The 21,467-nt window shown below is 43.4% G+C and overlaps 1 protein-coding gene across 1 annotated transcript; it reads right to left on the bottom strand.

The window, feature by feature from the left end:
* Positions 1 to 1,436: 1,436 nt before the first annotated feature.
* Positions 1,437 to 21,226, bottom strand: DNASE1L3 (deoxyribonuclease 1 like 3). Its single transcript, XM_034777543.1, has 8 exons — positions 20,987 to 21,226; positions 15,047 to 15,135; positions 13,552 to 13,635; positions 12,712 to 12,824; positions 11,182 to 11,294; positions 3,113 to 3,270; positions 2,725 to 2,821; positions 1,437 to 1,805 (listed from the first exon to the last, which is right to left on the bottom strand). The coding sequence occupies exons 1-8, from the start codon at positions 21,116 to 21,118 to the stop codon at positions 1,677 to 1,679; spliced, it is 915 nt and encodes a 304-aa protein (XP_034633434.1). The 5' UTR covers positions 21,119 to 21,226; the 3' UTR covers positions 1,437 to 1,676.
* Positions 21,227 to 21,467: the final 241 nt, after the last annotated feature.

Genomic DNA, 21,467 nt, shown 5'->3' with positions numbered 1-21,467 from the left:
TCCTGCCTTGAGCAGGGGGTTGGACTAGATGACCTCCTGAGGTCTCTTCTAACCCTAATCTTCTATGATATGCTCACTGCTTTGATTCATTCTGCCCTTTTTTACCTATACAGTAACTCCTCACTTAACATTGTAGTTATGTTCCTGAAAAATGTGACTTTAAGCAAAACGATGTTAAGCGAATCCCAATTCCCCATAAGAATTAATGTAATTCTGTGTGTGGGGGGGGTGGGGGTAGGTTCCATGGAAATTTTTTTCACCAGACAAGATTATATTATGTATATACACACACACACACGGTATAAGTTTTAAACAAACAATTTAATACTGTTAAACAGCGATGATGATTGTGAAGCTTGGTTGAGGTGATGAAATCAGAGGGTGGGATATTTTCCCAGGGAATGCCTTACTGCTAAATGATGAACTAGCAATCGGCTGAGCCCTCAAGGGTTAACCAAATGTTGTTAATGTAGCCTCACTCTCTACAAGGCAACATGAATGGATGGAGGGGAGAGAGCATGGCAGACAGACACACCGTGTGTGTGTGTGTGAGAGAGAGAGATGTGCATTGCCCCTTTAAGTATGCTGACCGCACTCTAAGTACACGGCCTTTTAAAGTAGATCAGCAAGTTGAGACAGTAGCTGCTGCTGGCAAGCTCCCTCCGTCCTGAGCCTTGTAGTGTGTCCCCCCTGCTCTATGGAGATGGGGTAAGCGGGGTGCAGAAGCAGGGGGGAGGGGGACACCCTGACATTAGCTGCCCTCTTCCCGCCAGCACAGCAAGCGGGAGACTCCGGGGAGCAGCTCCAAGGCAGAGGGCAGGAGCAACATATGGCAGTGGGAGGAGGGACAGCTGAACTGCTGGCAATCGATAGCCTGCTGGGAAGCTGCAGCACAGAGAACTTAGGGGAATGGGGAGCTGATGGGGAGCTGCCGGTCCACCCTGGTTCCAAGCCCCCACCAGCTAGCTCCAACGGGCTGCTCTCCTGCAAGCAGTGGACAAAGCAGGTGGCTGCCAAACGACTAAGGGAGCATTGCACAACTTTAAACAAGCATGTTCTCTAATTGATCAGCAACGAAACAACGTTAACCGGGACGACTTTAAGTGAGGAGTGACTGTATTCTGAAACATGGTGGGTTAATGGGCCAGATCCTTAGCTGGTGTAAACTGCCATAGTTCAGTTAAAGTTAATTGATCTGTCCCAAAGAGTAGAATAAGAGTATACGGCAAGTAGTGCTACCCTTGCAGTGCTATTCTGAGCCCCTGACACTAAAAGTTTTTACCTGTATGACACAAAACAGGAATGCCAGAATTCTAGAACAATTATGAATAAACAAACTTCTCAGTCCAACAGGCCTAGAAGTAGAGTGTGTGAAAGCATTTCACATTAAAATATCTCCCTACATTTGTATTCAGCATGACAAGAATTCAGCAATGTTAATTTTAGCTGATTTATTTTTAGTTAGCTTATAATGATCTACAGACTTCATTCATCTTCCTAGATAATATTTCACATTTAAACAAAGTATTGGTTTTTTCTACTAAATATTGCATCAGGAGAGAGTACAACTAGGCTAAGTTTTAAACATTATCTGTTGTTTTAAAGTGAATGTTTGGGGTGTGTGTTTACTATTTTAATGTACACACAAAGGATGATAGCAAGAGAATCCAAGGTGCCTAGGATGACAAATGGTGGAGAGTTCTTGTTTTTCTTTTCTTTGCAGCACGTGATCTTGGTCCATTGAGGAAACCCCGGGTAGTTTTAAGCTCAAACACTACTGGAAAGTGATCACTAACTTCCAGAGCCTGTGAAGTTAAAAAAAATATATATTCACAGTATGTAGCACAAAACACAGCTTTAGTTGGATACAAGTATTCTTCCCTTCTTGTCCTATTCCTGTGTTGTTATGCAGTCCTGCTATGCATTGTTAGCTATCTGCCATATTCTATTTCTAGGGGTGGCTGCATTTCAGTGGTAGGTGAAGTGATTCCTGTGAAAGTAAAAGCTTTATACATGGAAATGAAGCTAAGACTGGTTTTATAAAGAGGTCCATTATTCAATATTTTTATTGTTGGTTGCTTTATTGTGTCTGTTTGCTGAACACTGAAACATTACTGTTTCTCTTCAAGACAGAGTGCCACTAGGCAGGATGTTGTCTAACAGGAGCTCTGGCGTTATGCCTCATCATTCCAAAAAGACTTTTCGCACTCTACTGTGATATGCTAACCCACTGTGCTTTTAGCAGGTTCATTTAACGATACAGCTACAGAAGCTGAGAGTCCTCTCTTGGAGCCAGCTGCTAGATTGGTTTACAGATATGTAGCACATTGCGTCTGTGGATTAGAAGGCAATTCATTCAACATGCACCCAGGGGCGGCTCTGTGTATTTTGCTGCCCCAAGCTCGGCAGGTAACACAGATTCGGCGGCATGCCTGCGGGAGGTCTGCCGGTCCCGCGGCTTCGGCGTACCTGCCACCGAAGCCGTGGGACCGGCGGACCTCCTGCAGGCATGCCGCTGAAGGCTCCCTGAATGCCACCCCCACAGCGGCCGGCAGGATTCCCCGCCCCCCCACGGCTTGCTGCCCCAGGCACGCGCTTGGTGCGCTGGTCCCTGGAGCCGCCCCTGCATGCACCATCCAAAATCAGAATATTCTTTATTTGGCAAACTCATTATTTAAGCACTGCATATGATCCTGTAATGAAAAACCAAAAAGGAAGCCATACCTGCTCTTCAGTCATTCCAAAGGCCCTTTGAAAATCAATGATATCAGCTGAGTTTGGGACAACAGCGTTGATGAGCTTTTCACCATGGATCACAATTCTAAAAGAAGCAAAGCGTCATTCAGAGGTGTCTAATGCTCCTAGACATGCATCTGATTTTGAAGATTAAAAAAAAAAGTAACTATGTTGTGTGGTGAGTGATTTAGCAAAATAATGACATGATAATGGAGTAACCAACACCAGGGCTTCTTTAGTGCAATGCTGGCCATTCCCAATGTCTCTGTGGTACTCCCTCCATCTCACGTGACCTAGTATCCTGCAAATACCTTACCAGGCATAGTGCTTTCTACCTTGAGGATCCCCACTGAATATTTCTCAAGTGAATTGTTACCTGTCGTATGCACAGTTTGTGCTGTTCCTAACTGTTGTGTCATTTTTGTCGCCAATTAGCCACACAAACTCAGAGTGAGTTTTCAACCTGATGTTCTTCCAGTGCTTCTTTGGAACATAACTACAGCCAGCGTTGAAGTCCCCCATGAAGATGAAGTTCTGAAAGGCAGGATTGTAAGAGATAAGTTAACTTATTAGCAATAAATCCTCAAAGACACCATTTAAAAAATGGCAGTAAAAACAGGGATGGATGCTTAAAATATATAGATCAGCGATACTCAGACCTCGGGAGCTAAACTAGCAATCAAGATTACCCAAAAGAGCCACAGTCGTGTGAATTCATTGTTTCATTTACTATAGTACTATTCGTATTTAAACAGTCTGATGGGAAATATATAATTATTCTCACAGCAAAATGACTGACCAAGTATTATTATTTTATCAGCTACAATTGGTTAATCACATAGTAAAAGCAGCCTGATTGGTTAATAACTTAAATTGGTTAATAATTTAAATCACACTGTTTTAATACCATGTGCTGCAGAGAACCACAGGAGGCACATTAAAGAGCCACTTGCGGCTCGTAAGCCTCAGTCTGAGTATCACTGAAATAGATACGATTAAGATAGAGGGTCTGATCCTGCTTCCACTGAAGTAATCAGACCAGCTATAGCCATCCCAGCTATAATTCCAGTGATGTCCACAGATTGCATAAAGGATGTATTTGGCTTAGTAGTAATCTTAACATTGATTTACTATTTTTATTATTTATTTATTACAGTAGTGTCTGATGACACTAGATTCAAATTCATAGATTCTAGAACTGGAAGGGACCTTGAGAGGTCATCGAGTCCAGTCCCCTGCCCGCATGGCAGGACCAAATACTGTCTAGACCATCCCGGATAGACATTTATCTAACCTACTCTTAAATATCTCCAGAGATGGAGATTCCACAACCTCCCTAGGCAATTTATTCCAGTGTTTAACCACGCTGACAGTTAGGAACTTTTTCCCAATGTCCAACCTAGACCTTTTTCCAAACTCCTTGCTCAGATCTGGTCCATTATGGAAAGACTGAAATTGCAAACTCTGCTCCAAACCAATATTTGTATGGGTACGAGGTTCAGATCTGTAGGTGTGATTTGGCCTGACATCTCATTAGATATAAATAATCTTTAAATACCTGCTTGTAATTACGTGCGAAGAATGAGAGTGTGTGTGGGGGGGGGGGGAAGAGAGAGAGAGGAATGGGATTTTTTTGCCAATGTTGGTATATAGTTTAAAAGAAAAAGAAAAATCCACCATCCTATTTGCAGAGCCCATATTTCACTGTACAAAGATATACAGAGATTGAAATATACATATACTTTTCTTGCTGAACAGCAGTTGTAATTTTTATTCTGGGAGTTTTGTTTGCAGCTATTCCAGCTCTCAGACCAGAAGTAAGTAAAGTGGTGAGCAGAGGACTGGAAATGAAAGCAGCACAGCAAGCTGGGAAAGGTTTTCAGAATGCTTATTTTCTTTAGATTTGGTGTTGGAGCCAAACTATATTTTGTTTAATTGACCCCAAATAATATTTAAGAACCCATCTTTTGCATTGTACACATTATGAGCTCAGTTCGTGAGATGCCACTTAAATTGTGTCCCAAAAATCAACATTTCAGAGAGCAATAAAGAAAAGTGGCCTGTGTCCTGCAAATGTTTATGCATGTGCGTAGCTTTACAAATGTAAGATAAGCACATATGTAAGTGTTTGCCTGTGCATGTGTATCAGCGCAGATGCAGAACTTGTATACAACTTAGGAGGACACTTTCAGCAACTGGGTTTCACTTGATTGTTAGACATAGGCCTGGTCTACACTACGAGTTTAGGTCGAATTTAGCAGCATTAAATCGAATTAAGCCTGGACACGTCCACACGACGAAGCCCTTTTTTTCGACTTAAAGGGCCCTTTAAACCGGTTTCTTTACTCCACCTCCGACAAGGGGATTAGCGCTGAAATCGGCCTTTCCGGGTCGGATTTGGGGTAGTGTGGATGGAATTCGACAATATTAGCCTCCGGGAGCTATCCCAGAGTGCTTCATTGTGACCGCTCGGTACAGCACTCTCAACTCAGATGCACTGACCAGGTAGACAGGAAAAGCCCCGTGAACTTTTAAATTTCATTTCCTGTTTGCCCAGCGTGGAGAGCACAGGTGACCATGATGGAGTCCCAGGATCGCAAAAGAGCTCCAGCATGGACCAAACGGGAGGTACGGGATCTGCTCACCATATGGGGAGACAAATCAATGCTAGCTGAACTCCATAGCAGTAAACAAAATGGCAAAATATTAGAAAAAGTCTCAAAGGCCATGAAGGACAGAGGCCATAACAGGGACGCACAGCAGTGGCGCGTGAAAATTAAGGAGCTGATGCAAGCCTACCACAAAGCCAGAGAGGCAAATAGAAGGTCCGGGGCAGAGCCGCAGACATGCCGCTTCTACGCGGATTTGCATGCCATGCTAGGGGGTGCAGCCACCACTACCCCAACCCTGTGCTTTGACTCCATCAATGGAGAATCACGCAACAGGGATGTGGATTCGGGGTACGAGGAAGATAGCTCACAACAAGGAAGCAGAGAAACCGGTTTCCCCAACAGCCAGGATGTGTTTATCACCCTGGACCTGGAACCAGTAACCCCCGAACTCACCCAAGGCATGCTCCCAGACACTGAGGGTGCACAAGGGACCTCTGGTGAGTGTACCTTTGTAAATATTACACATGATTTAAAAGCAAGCGTGTTTAATGATTAATTTGCCCTGGCAATCGCGGCCAGTACAGGTACTGGAAAAGTCTGTTAACGTGTATGGGGATGGAGCAGAAATCCTCCAGGGACATCTCCAGAAAGCTCTCCTTGATGTACTCCAAAAGCCTTTGCAAAAGGTTTCTGGGAGGGCTGCCTTATCCCGTCCGCCATGGTAGGACACTTTACCACGCCAGGCCAGTAGCACGTAGTCTGGAATCATTGCATAACAAAGCATGGCAGCATATGGTCCTGGTGTTTGCTGGCATGCAGACAACATCCATTCCTTATCTCTCTTTGTTATCCTCAGGAGAGTGATATCATTCACGATCACCTGGTTGAAATGGGGTGATTTTATTAAGGGGACATTCAGAGGTGCCCGTTCCTGCTTGGCTGAACAGAAATATTCCCCGCTGTTAGCCATGCAGTCGGGGGGAGGGAGGAGGGTTAGTTGGGTTTGTGCTGCATGTTAACCCAGAAACTGCAGCCCCTCCTTTTACATTGCAAACCCATTTTAAATGGCCAACCCAATGGGTGCTTGGTATGGGAAATGAGGGTGCTGCTATTTGAAACCATTCCCACATGTTATGAAGGTTAAAAAAGCCAAAAGACTGTGGCTTACCATGGCTGCCTGCAAGCCGAATTCTGTTGTCTGGCACTGCGTGAGTGATCTCTCACACCAAACCGGCAGGCCCTCAATATAAGAGGAAAAATGCGACCTTGTAACGAAAGCACATGTGCTGTGTAATGTGAACAGCAAAATTTAACGTGAAAGAGTGTACCCATTGTTCGCTAAAATGTCTTTTTTTTTTTTTAACCACCTCTCCCTTCTCCTCCACCAGCTGCAAATGTTTCTCCTTCGCAGAGGCTAGTGAAGATTAGAAGGAGAAAACGGCGGACTCAGGATGATATGTTCTCAGAGCTCCAGATGTCCTCCCATGCTGACCGAGCACAGTAGAATGCGTGGAGGTAGTCAGTGTCAGAGTGCAGAAAAGCACAATATAAATGAGAGGAGAGGTGGCAGGCTGAATCGCGGGCTGAACAGAGCAAGCGGCAGGCTGAAGAGGATAGGTGGCGTCAGCTTGCTGACAGAAGGCGAGAGTCGATGCTCCAGCTGCTGGAGCATCAAACTGATATGCTCCAGCTGCTGGAGCATCAAACTGATATGCTCCAGCGTATGGTTGAGCTGCAGGAAAGGCAGCAGGAGCAGAGACCGCCGCTACAGCCCCTGTGTAACCAACAGCCCTCCTCCCCAAGTTCCATAGCCTCCTCACCCAGACGCCCAAGAACGCGGGGGGGGGGCCTCCACTCCACCCCAGATGATTGCCCAAGCATCAGAAGGCTGGCCTTCAATAAGAGTTAAAGTTTTAAAGTTTTAAACTGCAGTGTGTCCTTGTCCTTCACTCCTCCCCCACCCCTCCTGAGCTACCTTGGCAGTTATCCCCCTAGTTGTGTGATGAATTAATAAAGAATGCATGAATGTGAAGTAACAATGACTTTATTGCCTTTGCAAGTGGTGCTCGAAGGGGGGAGGGGAGGGTGGTTAGCTTACAGGGAAGTAGAGTGAACCGGGAGGAGGGGTTATCAAGGAGAAACAAACAGAAGTTTCGCACCATAGCCTGGCCAGTCACAAAACTAGTTTTCAAAGCTTCTCTGATGCGCACCGTGCCCTGCTGTACTCTTCTAACCGCCCTGGTCTCTGGCTGAGCGTAATCAGCGGCCAGGCGATTTGCCTCAACCTCCCACCCCGCCATAAATGTCTCCCCCTTACTCTCACAGATATTGTGGAGCGCACAGCAAGCAGCAATAACAATGGGGATATTGGTTTCGCTGAGGTCTATCCGAGTCAGTAAACTGCGCCAGCGTGCTTTTAAACATCCAAATGCACATTCTATCACCATTCTGCACTTGCTCAGCCTATAGTTGAACAGGTCCTGACTACTGTCCAGGCTGCCTGTGTATGGCGTCATGTGCCATGGCAGTAAGGGATAGGCTGGGTCCCCAAGGATAACTATAGGCATTTCAACATCCCAAACGGTTATTTTCTGATCCAGGAAGAAAGTCCCTTCCTCCAGCTTTTGAAACAGACCAGAGTTCCTGAAGACGCGAGCATCATGTACCTTTCCCGGCCATCCCACGTTGATGTTAGTGAAACATCCCTTATGATCCACCAGGGCTTGCAGCAGCATTGAAAAGTACCCTTTTCGGTTTATGTACTCGGTGGCTTGGTGCTCCGGTGACAAGATAGGGATATGGGTTCCGTCTATTGCCCCACCACAGTTAGGGAATCCCATTGCAGCAAAGCCATCCACTATGACCTGCACGTTTCCCAGAGTCACTACCCTTGATATCAGCAGGTCTTTGATTGCGTTGGCTACTTGGATCACAGCAGCCCCCACAGTAGATTTGCCCACTCCAAATTGATTCCCCACTGACTGGTAGCTGTCTGGCATTGCAAGCTTCTACAGGGCTATCGCCACTCACTTCTCAACTGTGAGGGCTGCTCTCATCCTGGTATTCTGGCGCTTCAGGGCAGGGGAAAGCAAATCACAAAGTTCCATGGAAGTGCCCTTACGCATGCGAAAGTTTCGCAGTCACTGGGAATCGTCCCAGACCTGCAACACGATGTGGTCCCACCAGTCTGTGCTTGTTTCCCGGGCCCAGAATCAGCATTCCATGGCACGAACCTGCCCCAGTAACACCATGATTTGCACATTGCTGGGGCCTGTACTTTGGAAGAGGTCTATGTCCATATCAATTTCATCATCACTCTCATCGCTGAGCTGCAATCGCCTCCTCGCCTGTTTTTGCTTTGGCATGTTCTGGCTTTGCATATACTCCAGGACAATGCGCATGGTGTTCATAGTGCTCATAATTGTCACGGTGATCTGAGCAGGCTCCATGATCCCAGTGCTATGGCGTCTGGGCTGAAAAAAGGCGCGAAACTATTGTCTGACGGAGGGAGGGGCGAGTGACGACATGGCTTACAGGGAATTAAAATCAACAAAGGTGGCTGTGCATCAGGGAGAAACACAAACAACTGTCACACAGAATGGCCCCCCCAAAGATTGAACTCAAAACCCTGGGTTTATCAGGCCGTTGATTTCACGGAGGGAGGGGGAAGCAAATTAATACAGAACAAATCTGGTCCATCTATCTTTTACATCTTAGGCTGGCAGCAGATGGTGCAGCATGGCTGATAGCCATCGGCATCTTCTGGGTGCTTGGTAGAAAATGGTGCATTACGACTGCCAGCCATCATCGTCAAGACGGTGCAATAGGACTGCCGGCAGGACTGAGTCTCCAGGAGACAAAACATGTCTGCCCAGGTGCCTCTGACCGAACTCACTGAGGAGTACGATGATGATGGATACCAGTCATATTGCACCGTCTACTGCCAAAAGGCAATTAGCTGCTGCTGTGTAGCAATGCAGTACCACGTCTGCCGGCACCCAGATGACATATGGTGACGGTGAGCTGAGCTGAGCAGGCTCCATGCTTGCTGTGGTATGTTGTCTGCACAGGTAACCCAGGAAAAAAGGCGCAAAACGATTGTCTGCTATTGCTCTCACGGAAGGGGGGGGGGCCTGACGACATGTACCCAGAACCCCCCGCGACACTGTTTTTTGCCTCATCAGGCATTGGGATCTCAGAATTCCAATGGGCGGCAGAGACTGCGGGAACTGTGGAATAGCTACCCACAGTGCAACGCTCCGGAAGTCAATGCTAGCCTCGTTACTGTGGACGCGGTCCGCCAACTTAATGCACTTAGAGCATTTTATGTGGGGGGACACACAATCGACTGTATAAAAACAATTTCTATAAAACTGGCTTCTATAATTCAACGTGATTTCGTAGTGTAGACATACCCATAGTTACAATGTAAGATACAGTAATGCGCCTTATGAGGAATGGAGGGATACTCATTCCAGACTTCTCATATGCTTTTGATGGGCTCTAAACTTGCTGGATTCTTGGGCGGGTGAATGGATAGGGTGCAGGGCAGTGAGGGACATGAGAGCTGGTGCAGAGAGCTCATTAAAGATGTTTGCTCAATGTGCAGTAAAAAACAAACAGTTGGGATGATGGAGTACTCTGTCCACCCACATAAAGAGAACATAGTGGAGATCAGAGAGAGATGCAACAATGGCTAAAAAGGTATGAGATATTGCCAAAGCTACTGTTGGTAAAGAAAGTATTAGAGGAGACTTAATTGATGTTCTGAATGATGAAGGATATAATGGAAAATGCTCTGTTTTTTCTCTTTACCCTGTCTCATAATAGCAGAACAAGAGCACCATCAATGAAAGGGCAGTGAATTTAGAGCAAATGCCACCATCCCACAGCATACTTTATTCACGCTGTAGTATTCACTGCCACAGGGGATAATCAGGTAATGAAGATGAATATTAAAAATAGGATCAGATTTTTTTAATGCCCATTAATAACATTTGTGGCTATATAAGGACTAATGAGGACTCCAATTCATTGTCTCCAGGGATCAGGGAGGAATTTCCCCCCCCCCCAGTGTATATCATTGGACTATTGGTTTAGGTACATTATGCATTTGTTTCTTTCTTTGAAACGTTATATATTGCTCATTGTTGGAGACAGAATACTACAGTAGATTGGGCAATGAGCTAAACTTCTGTGTCAAGTATAGTGAAACTGATTCTGATCTCACATTCTTTGGTTTTACAATGGTGTATAGATCTATGGACTTCAATGAAGTAATTCCTGATTTACACCAGTTTAAAAAGAGATTCAAATCAGGATCTCTAGCTATGCCAGGAAATCACTCTCTGCTATGTCAGTACCAGAGTGGTGGGTGAGATAGAAGAACAGACATAGAGCAGAGATTGATATGTTTGCTTTTCCTGGAGGATATTCTGTGTCTCTGAAGTAAGATATTGGTCAATAAACTCCTGGTATGGCAACACCATTTTCAGGTAATTGTCACTTTTGAAACTCCATCTATTTACATACCTGTGGTAAGGCTGGCCTGGTTCGACTGACTTTGAACCAGATTGCAGTTGTGCCTTCTCAGGAGCAAAACACAAGGGTGAGGAAGAAGACACTTTTAAGACGCATGCTTTCTACAGAGACATCCAGTTTACTGATCAGAACTTACAGAACTACATGAAAATGTGTCAGAGTTTCTTAACAACTGCATCAACAGTTTTGAAATCACGAGCCTCATAATGTTGGCTGATTCAGTGTCACTAAATCCTTTCTGTCTCAAATCTATGTTTAGCAGTATAAATATGTGAACTTAATGATGACTCACCTTAGATTTCCAGCGCTGTTTGACATCTAAATACACATCATAGAGCTCATCAATTTCCCGCACAGCTGTTTCAGGTGTGGTGTGCTGAGGGATTATCACGAATTCTTTAACAACTTTTAAACAAAGCAAATTCCCAGGAAAAATGGTTAAATGACTTTTAACCTTTATAAAAATAATCATCAAGATAAGAAAAAGTAGTTTGAAATGAAAATGTGTGTTCTTTAATAAAAAATACTTCATTCATACAACTTTTTATACTGAGGAATGTAGTTAGTCTGAGGACGAATGATAGCCTGTATCATTAAGCATCTTATCTTAGACACCAGGTGCTAATGTGCTTATCAAACTAATGTATCTGACCTTTCAACTGAAACAAAAGTGTACAGAAATGTTTTTCCATTATGGAAAAATCTCTTAAATGTGCACTATGTGCAGCATTCGTGATCACGGTGATAGGAATTCTAGCAGGTGAGCTATTAAGTCTGGTTCCTGCAAGGTGCTGAGCACTCAGGCTCTGATCCAACAGAACTCTTATGCACACCGAATAATCCCACTGACTCCAATGGAGTCACTCACATGGATAAAATTAAGTGTTTGCTTAAGTGTTCTACTGGATCAGGACAAGTGCTCGGCACCTTGTATAACTGAACCTTAACAGTCCAGCTGCTAGATTTTCATTCAAAATGACCATGATCACTAACCTGACATATATTGCATGTTTTAGGGTTTTACATAATGGAAAACCCATTTTTTCTGTGTTTTTCTTTCAGTTGAAAAGGATACAGCGTAAGGTTGCAATATTCTTCTCCAAGTACTTATTTCTGGTTTTAGCCAAATTTTAATAGAACAATTGCACTTAATTCCCTACTTCTATCTATTTTGCTCGTTAGAATACAATGTCAATGTACTTTGTGTTACTGGACCTATAAGAAAATGAGAACCCTATGGACAGTCAGCAACAATACTAACTTTGATTGTTGCATCAGCAGCACAAATCACATATCAACAGAAACCTAAATATGTGGGAGACCTAGCTCTAGTTTGTATTTCTGAGGAAGTCAATCATTGATGACCTTTTTCTTCTCTGCCTCTGATGGCTAGGGGAATTAGAGCCTGATCTTCAGATATGTTAAGCCTCTGATGATGTCCATAAGACAGGAGCGTGCTCCATATCTTATGGAATTATGCCCTGCAATGTGAACTCTATACTACTAAGAGATAATTGGGCCTTCAGATTGGCCTTTTTTTACCCACTTCATGTCACCCAGTGGAAGGGATGACATGGCTCAGTGTAGTGTAGTGAAGTTCCCTTCCAAGTCTGCAAACTTGTCAACAATCTTACAATTAAAGTAAGTTCTAAATACCAATATCCAAGCTTCATATGAGGATAAGCCTAGCTATCTCAGACTCCTACAGCAAGCTACCCAAATCCCGAGATACCCTATGTGCAGTGAAACTTGGCTTCATTCATTATTTTCTCATTTTATAAAAACTTTGAGAGAGGACAATAAGATCTTGGCAACTTCTCACCAGTTTTTGGAGACTTGAACCAGACAACAAAGGGTTCTCTAGAAAAAGCATCTACATCTCCAGGCTGAATATCTGGATACTGATAGGTTCCCTTCACTGACACCACATTTGATCTGAAAAGTAATTTAACCCATCAATAGAATATTAGATATCACATGTACTAATAGTTTGGTCATATCACTTCACTTAGTAATTTCTTGGCTAGTAGCAAAAGCTACATTACATTGCAGTTGTGAAGACTTAATCAAATTCCTATTCAATATGTCAGTAGAATAACCGTACATTTCAACATCAACCGTGATTTCTAGCTCAGAGTTACCATTCCACCTCCTTCGCTTCCAGAGACTGAAGGTTGGCCAGAATAGCACCTTTGCTTATCTACATTGAGGTTGAACTGGTACAGCTACATTGATAGCTGTAATTAGGGTACAAGCTAGGCAAGACCCAACTCAATTTATGCACATTAAAAATCGACAATTCTTTTTGTCTAAAGATGTTGGCAGGTATGGATCATTGCTCCCATGGCAGGACATAGGGAGAGATGTAGGAGGAAACCCTAGCCCCATTGAAGTTTATGGGCATTTTGCCACTGATTTTAGTGGGGCCAGGGTTTCACACAGCCAGAACCCTGTTCGTATAGGGCTAAGTCAACATCTTGACTTGTAATTGGAAGTGAATGTGAATTTAGTATAGTTGTGTGAGAACTAGAGTGATAGGCTTTCTGGCACTGACACTGCTAAGCCAGCAGGCAACTGCATTTTGCATTAGTTTGTAATCTTTTTACTATATAAGAATAGTTTGCAAACAGAGACAGAAACATAAAGTATGGAATTCACTTACCTATAGATAAAAGCATATTGTTCTTTATAGGACTTTCTTCCTAACCTTGTACTGATCACGTAGTCATATTCTTCTTGGTACTGACTAGAAAGAGAATATTTTAAATAGATTTCTTTCTCTATAAGGGTTTGGATTTCTATTTAATCTTGTATTAGTAAACACATGTAAGAGGGTCTGAAACACTGACTTCTTGTGCTGGGTTACAGAGAGAAGTCATCTAAAACTATCTTTTGGTATTATCTTGTATAATTATTCACTTTTTTCCCCCTACACCTCTCATGCTGCGTTTTTTAACCTCAGGCTTTATGCTCTGTACTGTACTTCCTATTATTTCCCTATGCCTCACTTCCATCCATATATGTATTATATTTTCAAGAGCAGAAACTTACAGGGATCTAGTTTTCATCTCCATATTATTTTTATCCAACAAAGACAATTTCTATTTCTAGCTAAAAGTGAATCCCCCCTTCTTTGTATGCTGTCAGCCAAGTCTTTCTTTCTGTCTTTCTTTTTTTTTCTTCATCTTATTTCCCATGATGCATTAGTTTTAGACCTACTGAACCCTACCCTAATCAGACACATTTTTTAAAAATTAGCCTGTAAATGACTTTGTTGCTAGTCTTCTTCAGTAAGCCAGTCAAAGAGCCTAGTTCTCTTCTACTGTATTTTTTTATGCATGAAGTTCAATCTGAGATCTTTCAATCTAAGGACCTGATCCTTCAAGGGAGTGCTCTGGTGCTTAGCAGATCACGTGGACTTTTGTATCTGTCCTTTCCTCCCCATTTCAGAGTATCGTGTGCAGTACCAGTCAGCCCATTTAAAAAAGGACATTGCAGAACTAGAGGGGTTTGGACAAGGGTGATGCGAATGATTAGGGGCTTTGAAAAGCTGTCATATGAAGATAGATTGAAACGATCGATATTGTTTACCTTAGGAAGGAGACAAAAAAGAAGGTCCACAACAGAAATATATAAAATAATGCATGCTTTAGAGAAGGTAGATCAGGAGTGTCTGTTCTCCCTGTCTCACAATGCAAGAAAAGGGGGACATTCAATTAAATTGAAAGATGGAAAAATTCAAAACAGATAAAAGGAAATAAGTTGTCACATGTTGCATAATTAGACTGTGGAACTCATTACCACAGGGTGTTCTTGGGGGCCAGAACTTAGCAAAAATCAAAGAAAGCTTGAATTTTTATATGGATACCAGAAATATCCATAGTTATAATAGTCTATGCTAACAAAAAGCATATGAACCCATCTCTAACTATTAGGAATTAGGTTTAGACCTGTGAGGGTCAGATTACCCCATATCTGCCCACTGCAGGGTTTTTTGAACCTTAATTTGTAGCATCTCATGTTGGCCTCTGTTGGAGACAGGAGACTGGACTAGATGGACCATGGTCCAATATGGAAATTCCTATGTTTTTCTACCAACTCTTCTGCCTTTCTGCATGTACTTGTGTTAGTGAATACACATTTGTAGTCTGCCTTACCCATTGAGTTTTTCTATTAAAAGGGGGCATATCTTGTTGCTGTTGTCCTTTATTTCCATCAGGAGCATGATGTCACAGCGAGAAATAACCTGCAGCAGAAAAGAGCAAAGGCTGTTTGTGCTCAGTATATTTTCAAGGGTTAGAAAATTTTAAAAAAGAACAAAGAGAAAATTTGATTGTTGATTATTGTGACAAGGACAATTACCCCTCCACAAGCCCTAGTGCATAGGGGTAACCCAGAGCCCTGCCTGTCACATGGGGGTAGGTTGAGAAGGTAGATGGGAAGTAGCTGTGGTGGCAGCTACCATGGGTGAAGGGTGTGTCCTTTCCTCCCAGGTGGCTGGGAAGCTGTCAAGGTGGCTGGTAGTTTGGAACCCACTGCTCTGAGTGGCCTGTTTGTGTTTAAAAATTCTTTGATTATGAACCCATTAAAAAAAATCCCTGAGGAAATGGATAAACTGCTGCTGGCAAGAGCTAGGGTTGCCAATTTTGGTTGGCTGTCTCCGTGGAGGTTTCATCAGAGGACATAATCTGTAATTCCTGGAGACTCCATGATAATCCTGGAGCATTGGCAACCCTAGAGAGCTTTGCTCATCTTCCCCAGCTGGTGGGTCTGCCCATCAACCTCTGTTACATTTGATCTTTCTTCCCCATCTTTTGTAGCTTGTCTCCTCTTTCGGCCCAATCCTGCAAGCACTTATGTACACAAGTAACTTTACTCACTTGGTGCCTGACTCAATTTCCATTGAAACCAATAGGAGTCTTTCCATTGACTTCAGTGACAGTTGCATTGGTTCCCTGAGTAACTGGGACTATTTGTGTGAGAAAATTTACTCATGTGTGTGTTTGTAGGATTAGACTCGTAGAATGTCAGCTTTGTGGGACAGGTACTGTAACTAACTATGTTTGGACATAGGACATTATGGGTGCTACTATAACACAATGATGAACTAATATCAGTGTATCAGGGAGATATAGTTACAGCAGGGGACATGAATGTAACACTGGGGTTTTCTAAGTACTTGGAATCTAGAATTTGTTCTTTCCTTACATGTGACTGTGACTGACTGACTTTCTCCTGGTGTTATCTGGACTGGTGACCTTCTAGGTCACTCCAATCCTTGACTCTGGGAGCCAGCCTTACCCTGCTTTGCTGTGAGAACCCCAACTCCTGGGCCGTTCACGCACAGCCTCTGGCATGTAAGCTGCTCCTTGGTTTGTGCAACCGAATGTCACTAGGCAATATCTCTCGTCCCAGACACAACCCTAGGAACCTCCGTCTTGCTGTGTCCAGTGATGTGGAAAAAATCGATCCATGCATTGTGTTTTCAATCAGATCAGCCTGAGGCCCATTTATTGATTACATGCGCGCAGGGGAGAACCGTTACTGAAACGGCCTCCCCGAAGCTGATTACAAACTGGCTTATAAAGCTTAAAACAACAAACTTAGTACGTAAGTTACATATATCATTACATACATCATTTCCTTATTATTTCTTATTAAAATTCTGCAAGGTTAATGTTAATTGGAGCAAAAGCAAATTCTTTCCATATTAGGCCTTTCCTGTTATTGTCTGTCTGTCTTTTGTGGTTAGATGTTGACAGTAGGGGATATTACAAATTTGTTTTCTGCTGAGGGACTGTTAGGTACTTTCCACTATCTCCTTCATGCCCTTCAACTCCCCCTCCCCCGCTCCCCTTTCCTCCCTGTTGGGCTGACCTTGGCAGCTTGACATAAGTTCTGGGCCTGCAAGGTTTTGGGTAACATTGGATTTTCTCTTACACCAATTATGCCCACTGGCCGCTGCAAGCTTATTTGAGTTCATCAATTTAACAAAGAAATTGATATGCACACAGGCTTGTTATCCCAAGGGGAGTTTCTGACATGTTTTAAACCAAACGCACTGTTTCAGGTAGAATAACAAACAAACTTATTAACTACGAAGATAGATTTTAAGTGATTATAAGTCAAAGCATAAGAAGTCAGATTTGGTCAAATTAAATAAAAGCAAAACGCATTCTAAGCTGACCATAACACTTTCAATTCCTTTACAAACTTAGATACTTCTCACCACAGGCTGTCTGGCTTCCCTTCAGTCAGGCTCTCCCCTTTGATCAGCGCTTCAGTCGCTTGGTGGTGATGTCTGTAGATGGAGGTGGAAGGGAGAGGAAGAGCCTGGCAAATGTCTCTCCCTTTTATCATGTTCTTTTTTTCCCCTCTTGGCTTTGTCTCCCCGCTTCAGCCTCAAGTGAGCATTACCTCATCGCAGTACCAAGCTGACCAAAGGAAGGGGGGGTGACTCACTCAAGAGTCCAACAGATCCTTTGTTGCTGACTAGCCCAGTGTCCTTTGGTCCTGTGAGGCTGGGCTGGGTTTGTCCCATACATTCCCTGATGAGGTGTGAACTGCCCCTCTGCTCTTGAAGAGTTTTTGCCTGGGCTTGCTTTAAGCCATGAGGACACATTTTCAGCCTCATAACTATATAGATGAAATTACAACCTATAACATTACTATAACAACAATGTTCAGTACATCATGAGCTTTCTGAAGACACCTGACATGACAAACTTTGCATGGGATACCACACAATCATTTTATAAGGATGAACATGGGAGTGTAGGGTGTTCCCACGAGGTACAGAGCATCACAGTGACTATCAGAAAGATTAAATGTAAATATTGTAGGACAAAAGGTGAACCCAAGAACCAAGTCACAAATATCTGTGAACAACCCAGCACAACTATGCGCCCAAGGGACTGGAACAGATCATTTAAATAGTTCTTTATTTTTTACACAGTGGCTGACACATAAGGACCCCAAACAATTAGAACAGGCACAGGGCAGCTCTAACCTATGCTAGCTTGTAATGGCTCTTAAGAAGCCATTACACTGACAGGATCACTGGAATATATGACTACATCCCCTCTCCATGCGAGCATGCCCCCTACAGCTGGAAAAGGGTAGCACAGAACAAACTCTGATAGGGATTTCCCTTACACTGGAAAACCCCCAGCTGTCCAGTTAAAGCAGCATTAAATACTACTTTGTGCTGCAGAATACCAGAGGCCAGGATCCAGCCCAGATATTCAGTGGCTATTCTATATTAATATTTTTTATTTATGAAAGGCATTTGTTGCCCTAAACAGGAAACTCGAATGAGGTATAAAGTATTGTTTTGGCAGGATAATTGGAAATGATCTAATTTCAGGAGAGACTAAGCACTGCTACAAAGAAAGTAAATTTAGTGCAAATCCCTTCTGGTTTAGTTTTGTGATCATGTGAAAGGGACAAATGAGGAAATGTTTTTCAGTGGAAGCAGAATCTTCTCTAGCTTAGTTGAAATTTAGGAGATAAAAACACAAATGAAAGGCCCAATCCTGTAAACCTTTACTCACATAAGCTACTCCAATCAGTGGCGTAGCCAGGTGGAGGGAAGAGGGGGAGCGGAAAAAAAAAAGGCGCCACCCATGGCAGCGCTTTTACTGACAGGGCAGCGCTCCGGGGTCTTTGGCGGCATGACCTTCACGCGCTCCACAGGTCTTCGGTGGCATTTCGGCGATGAAGCTTCAGTGCCACCGAAGACACCCGAAGTGAGTGAAGGTCCTGCCACCGAAAACCCGGAGCTCTGCCCTGTCAGTAAAAGCACCGCAGTGGGTGGCACCCAGTTCAGAACCCACACCGCGTCAAGGAGCAGAACATCAAGCCTGGCTAGGCCACACGTGGAAGGAAGGGGGCCAGAGCTCCCAGGGCACTGGGACCCTGCATGCTGGGGGGCTCCTGGGGGGAGGAACATGTGGAGGGAGGGTGCTGCTGGGCAGACCCCGGATCCCAGCAGCGGAGGGCTACCAGCAGGGGGCAGTCCAGCAGCGCTCTCCGCAGCGGGGGCAGTGCGGACTTGGAGTCGACGGGCCAGACTCAGTGTAGCGCATGCTGAGCACGGGGACCCCTGAGCCAGGCTGTACCATTTTGGGGGGGGAGATGGACTGCAGCTCCCGGGAGGGGACCCAGCTGCCCCCACGTAGGCTAATGCATCCAGCAAAGCACCCCCCAAGCAACTGCCGGGTCGGGATGTCCCAACCCCGTCCCCTGCGCCCATTCCCCAGGGATCCTATACTGTGCAGCTAACTCCTTTCCCCCTCTCCAGCACATGGTGCAGTCCGTTCCGTCCTAGGGCGGTGCTGTATCAGCCAATCAAATCATAACTTGGGGGTCTTCTGACCAATCAGCTTCATGTTACAACCCAATGCAAGGAGGGAGGCATCGGTAAAGTTCTTTAAAGGGTTACCCAGGGGGTGGGGAAGGGGAGAGGTTGGATAGACCAATGGGGAGTGGTGCCTTTTTTTTTTTTTTTTTTTTTTTTTTTTACTGGTGTGAAACCCAGACTCCCGAGTGAATAAAATTAAAAAGGCGCCACTTGTACTCAGTGGGGGAGAGGCCGCTCCCCCCGCTCCCTCTCAGCTACGCTACTGACTCCAATGGGACTACCCTTATGAGTAAGGAATACCTGCATGAGTAAAGCCTCTAGTCATAATGCTAAACAATCCTTACTGTAACCGTTTAGCAGGTAAAATGAATCCAATATAGTATCTGAGAACAGGGGAGTAAGAGCGTTTTACTTTAGAACAGGAGAACTAATCACCCAAGACACGTTAGTGAGACAAGAGGGTGAGGTAATATCGTTTATTGGACTGACTTCTGTGGTAGCCATGTTGGTCCCAGGATACACTTTAACATATTAATAATTGTAGGCAATAACTAATTCTATTTATCAAAGTTCTAATATATTTTAATTACACCTTTAAGTGCTAGGAATAAGTGTATACTCTCACACTGCTAGAATGACACATTCAATCATTATGACATCTTTAAACAAGCTTTGAAGTTACAATCCATAATTTTCATGGATCTGAAGGTTTCAGTATTTATGGCTTCATTTCAAATGAACCTGTACGCTTCTAAAAACATTAAGTGGCCTCATTCATGAAACACATTGAAAATGTGATGATGTTTTTCTTGCAATACATTAAAGAAGTCAGGCTCTACTATTAGAGGTAAAACACTGCTCTAATAGTACCCGCTTATGAAGCAGTTTAAACAACACAGTGTATATGATTAAAGGATTAGAAAACATGCCTTATAGTGATAGCCTTCTCTTTGGTAAGATAAATAGATTGAGTGAGTGACTTGATTACCATCTATAAGTCTCTACTTGGAGAACAAATATTTAATATTTTCAATCTAGCAGAGAAAGGTGTAACACAATCCAATGGCTGGAAGTTGAAGTTAGACAAATTCAGACTGGAAATAAGGCATACATTTTTAACCATGAGTAATTAAACATAGGAACAATTTACCAAGGGTCATGGTGGATTCTCTATCACTGGCAATTTTTAAAGCAAGATTGTATGTTTTTCTAGAAGCTACACACTTGGGATTATTTTGGGGAAGTTCTATGGCCTGTGCTTATATGGGAGGGCAGACTAAATGATCATAACGGTCCCTTCTGATCTATGACTCTATATTGTCCTGCTAAGGGGAATGTCTTGTGATGATCATTTCTTAGTGAGACGAGAGCCTTTCAGAGTAATGATTAAATAAATAAGGTAAATAACACTTCAGACTATAATAAGGCTCCATAGATTCAAAGGACAAGATATTTTTCTTGTGCATCAAAGACTCCCAGCCTGTCTCTAACTCTAACTTTATGAAGGCAATTGCATCTGCAGTTTCTATTGTTACATTACCCTACAAATAAAACTTGCTGAACTTGTGACTTTGGGCTACAGATTAATTTTTACCATTAGCAGTACAAAATGGTTTCTAATGCTCAATCATTAATTAACTTGAAATGTTTGTGTGTAAAGATAAAATAACCTGCAGGATGATTTAGCTGAAAAGTCCAAAAGAATTCAATGTTTGTTTAATCCAAATGAACGTACCTTTACAATGACATCTAAGACTTCAGGTCTGGCCCTTTTTGCTTCTCCGAAAGACCTCACATTGAAGGAGCAGATTTTTATGCTCAGAGTTGCATTGAAAAAGAAAAGCAAAAATAAAGAGATGCAGAACATCTTTGAAGTCCTTGGACAAAGAGCGCTGGTGAGGAGTGTGCTGTGTATTGCTCAGACCGTAATTTAAATGAAGTTAACTGTAGCAGTCACTAACCACTTAACAGGAACTACTGGCTTCCTTCTTTTTCCTTTGCTTCTTTATATTGTGACAGGGAACTACTGATAAATTGAACTTTTGCCTCAGGGGATCTCCAGTAGTTTAGAGCCAACTTTCACAGTGTGAAGGTCCTTGTCTTTCACTTTTGAGCCCCAGCATCCCTTTTTCTGTGTACTAAATACTGCCAATATTATTACACCTCTACCTCGATATAACGCTGTCCTCAGGAGCCAAAAAATTTTATTACGTTAT

The sequence above is a fragment of the Trachemys scripta genome, chromosome 7 (assembly GCF_013100865.1).
Source record: "Trachemys scripta elegans isolate TJP31775 chromosome 7, CAS_Tse_1.0, whole genome shotgun sequence".
Taxonomy (NCBI): Eukaryota; Metazoa; Chordata; order Testudines; family Emydidae; genus Trachemys; species Trachemys scripta.
The sequence above is the reverse complement of the archived record's forward strand: the minus strand, read 5'-3'. Positions and strand labels throughout refer to the sequence as shown.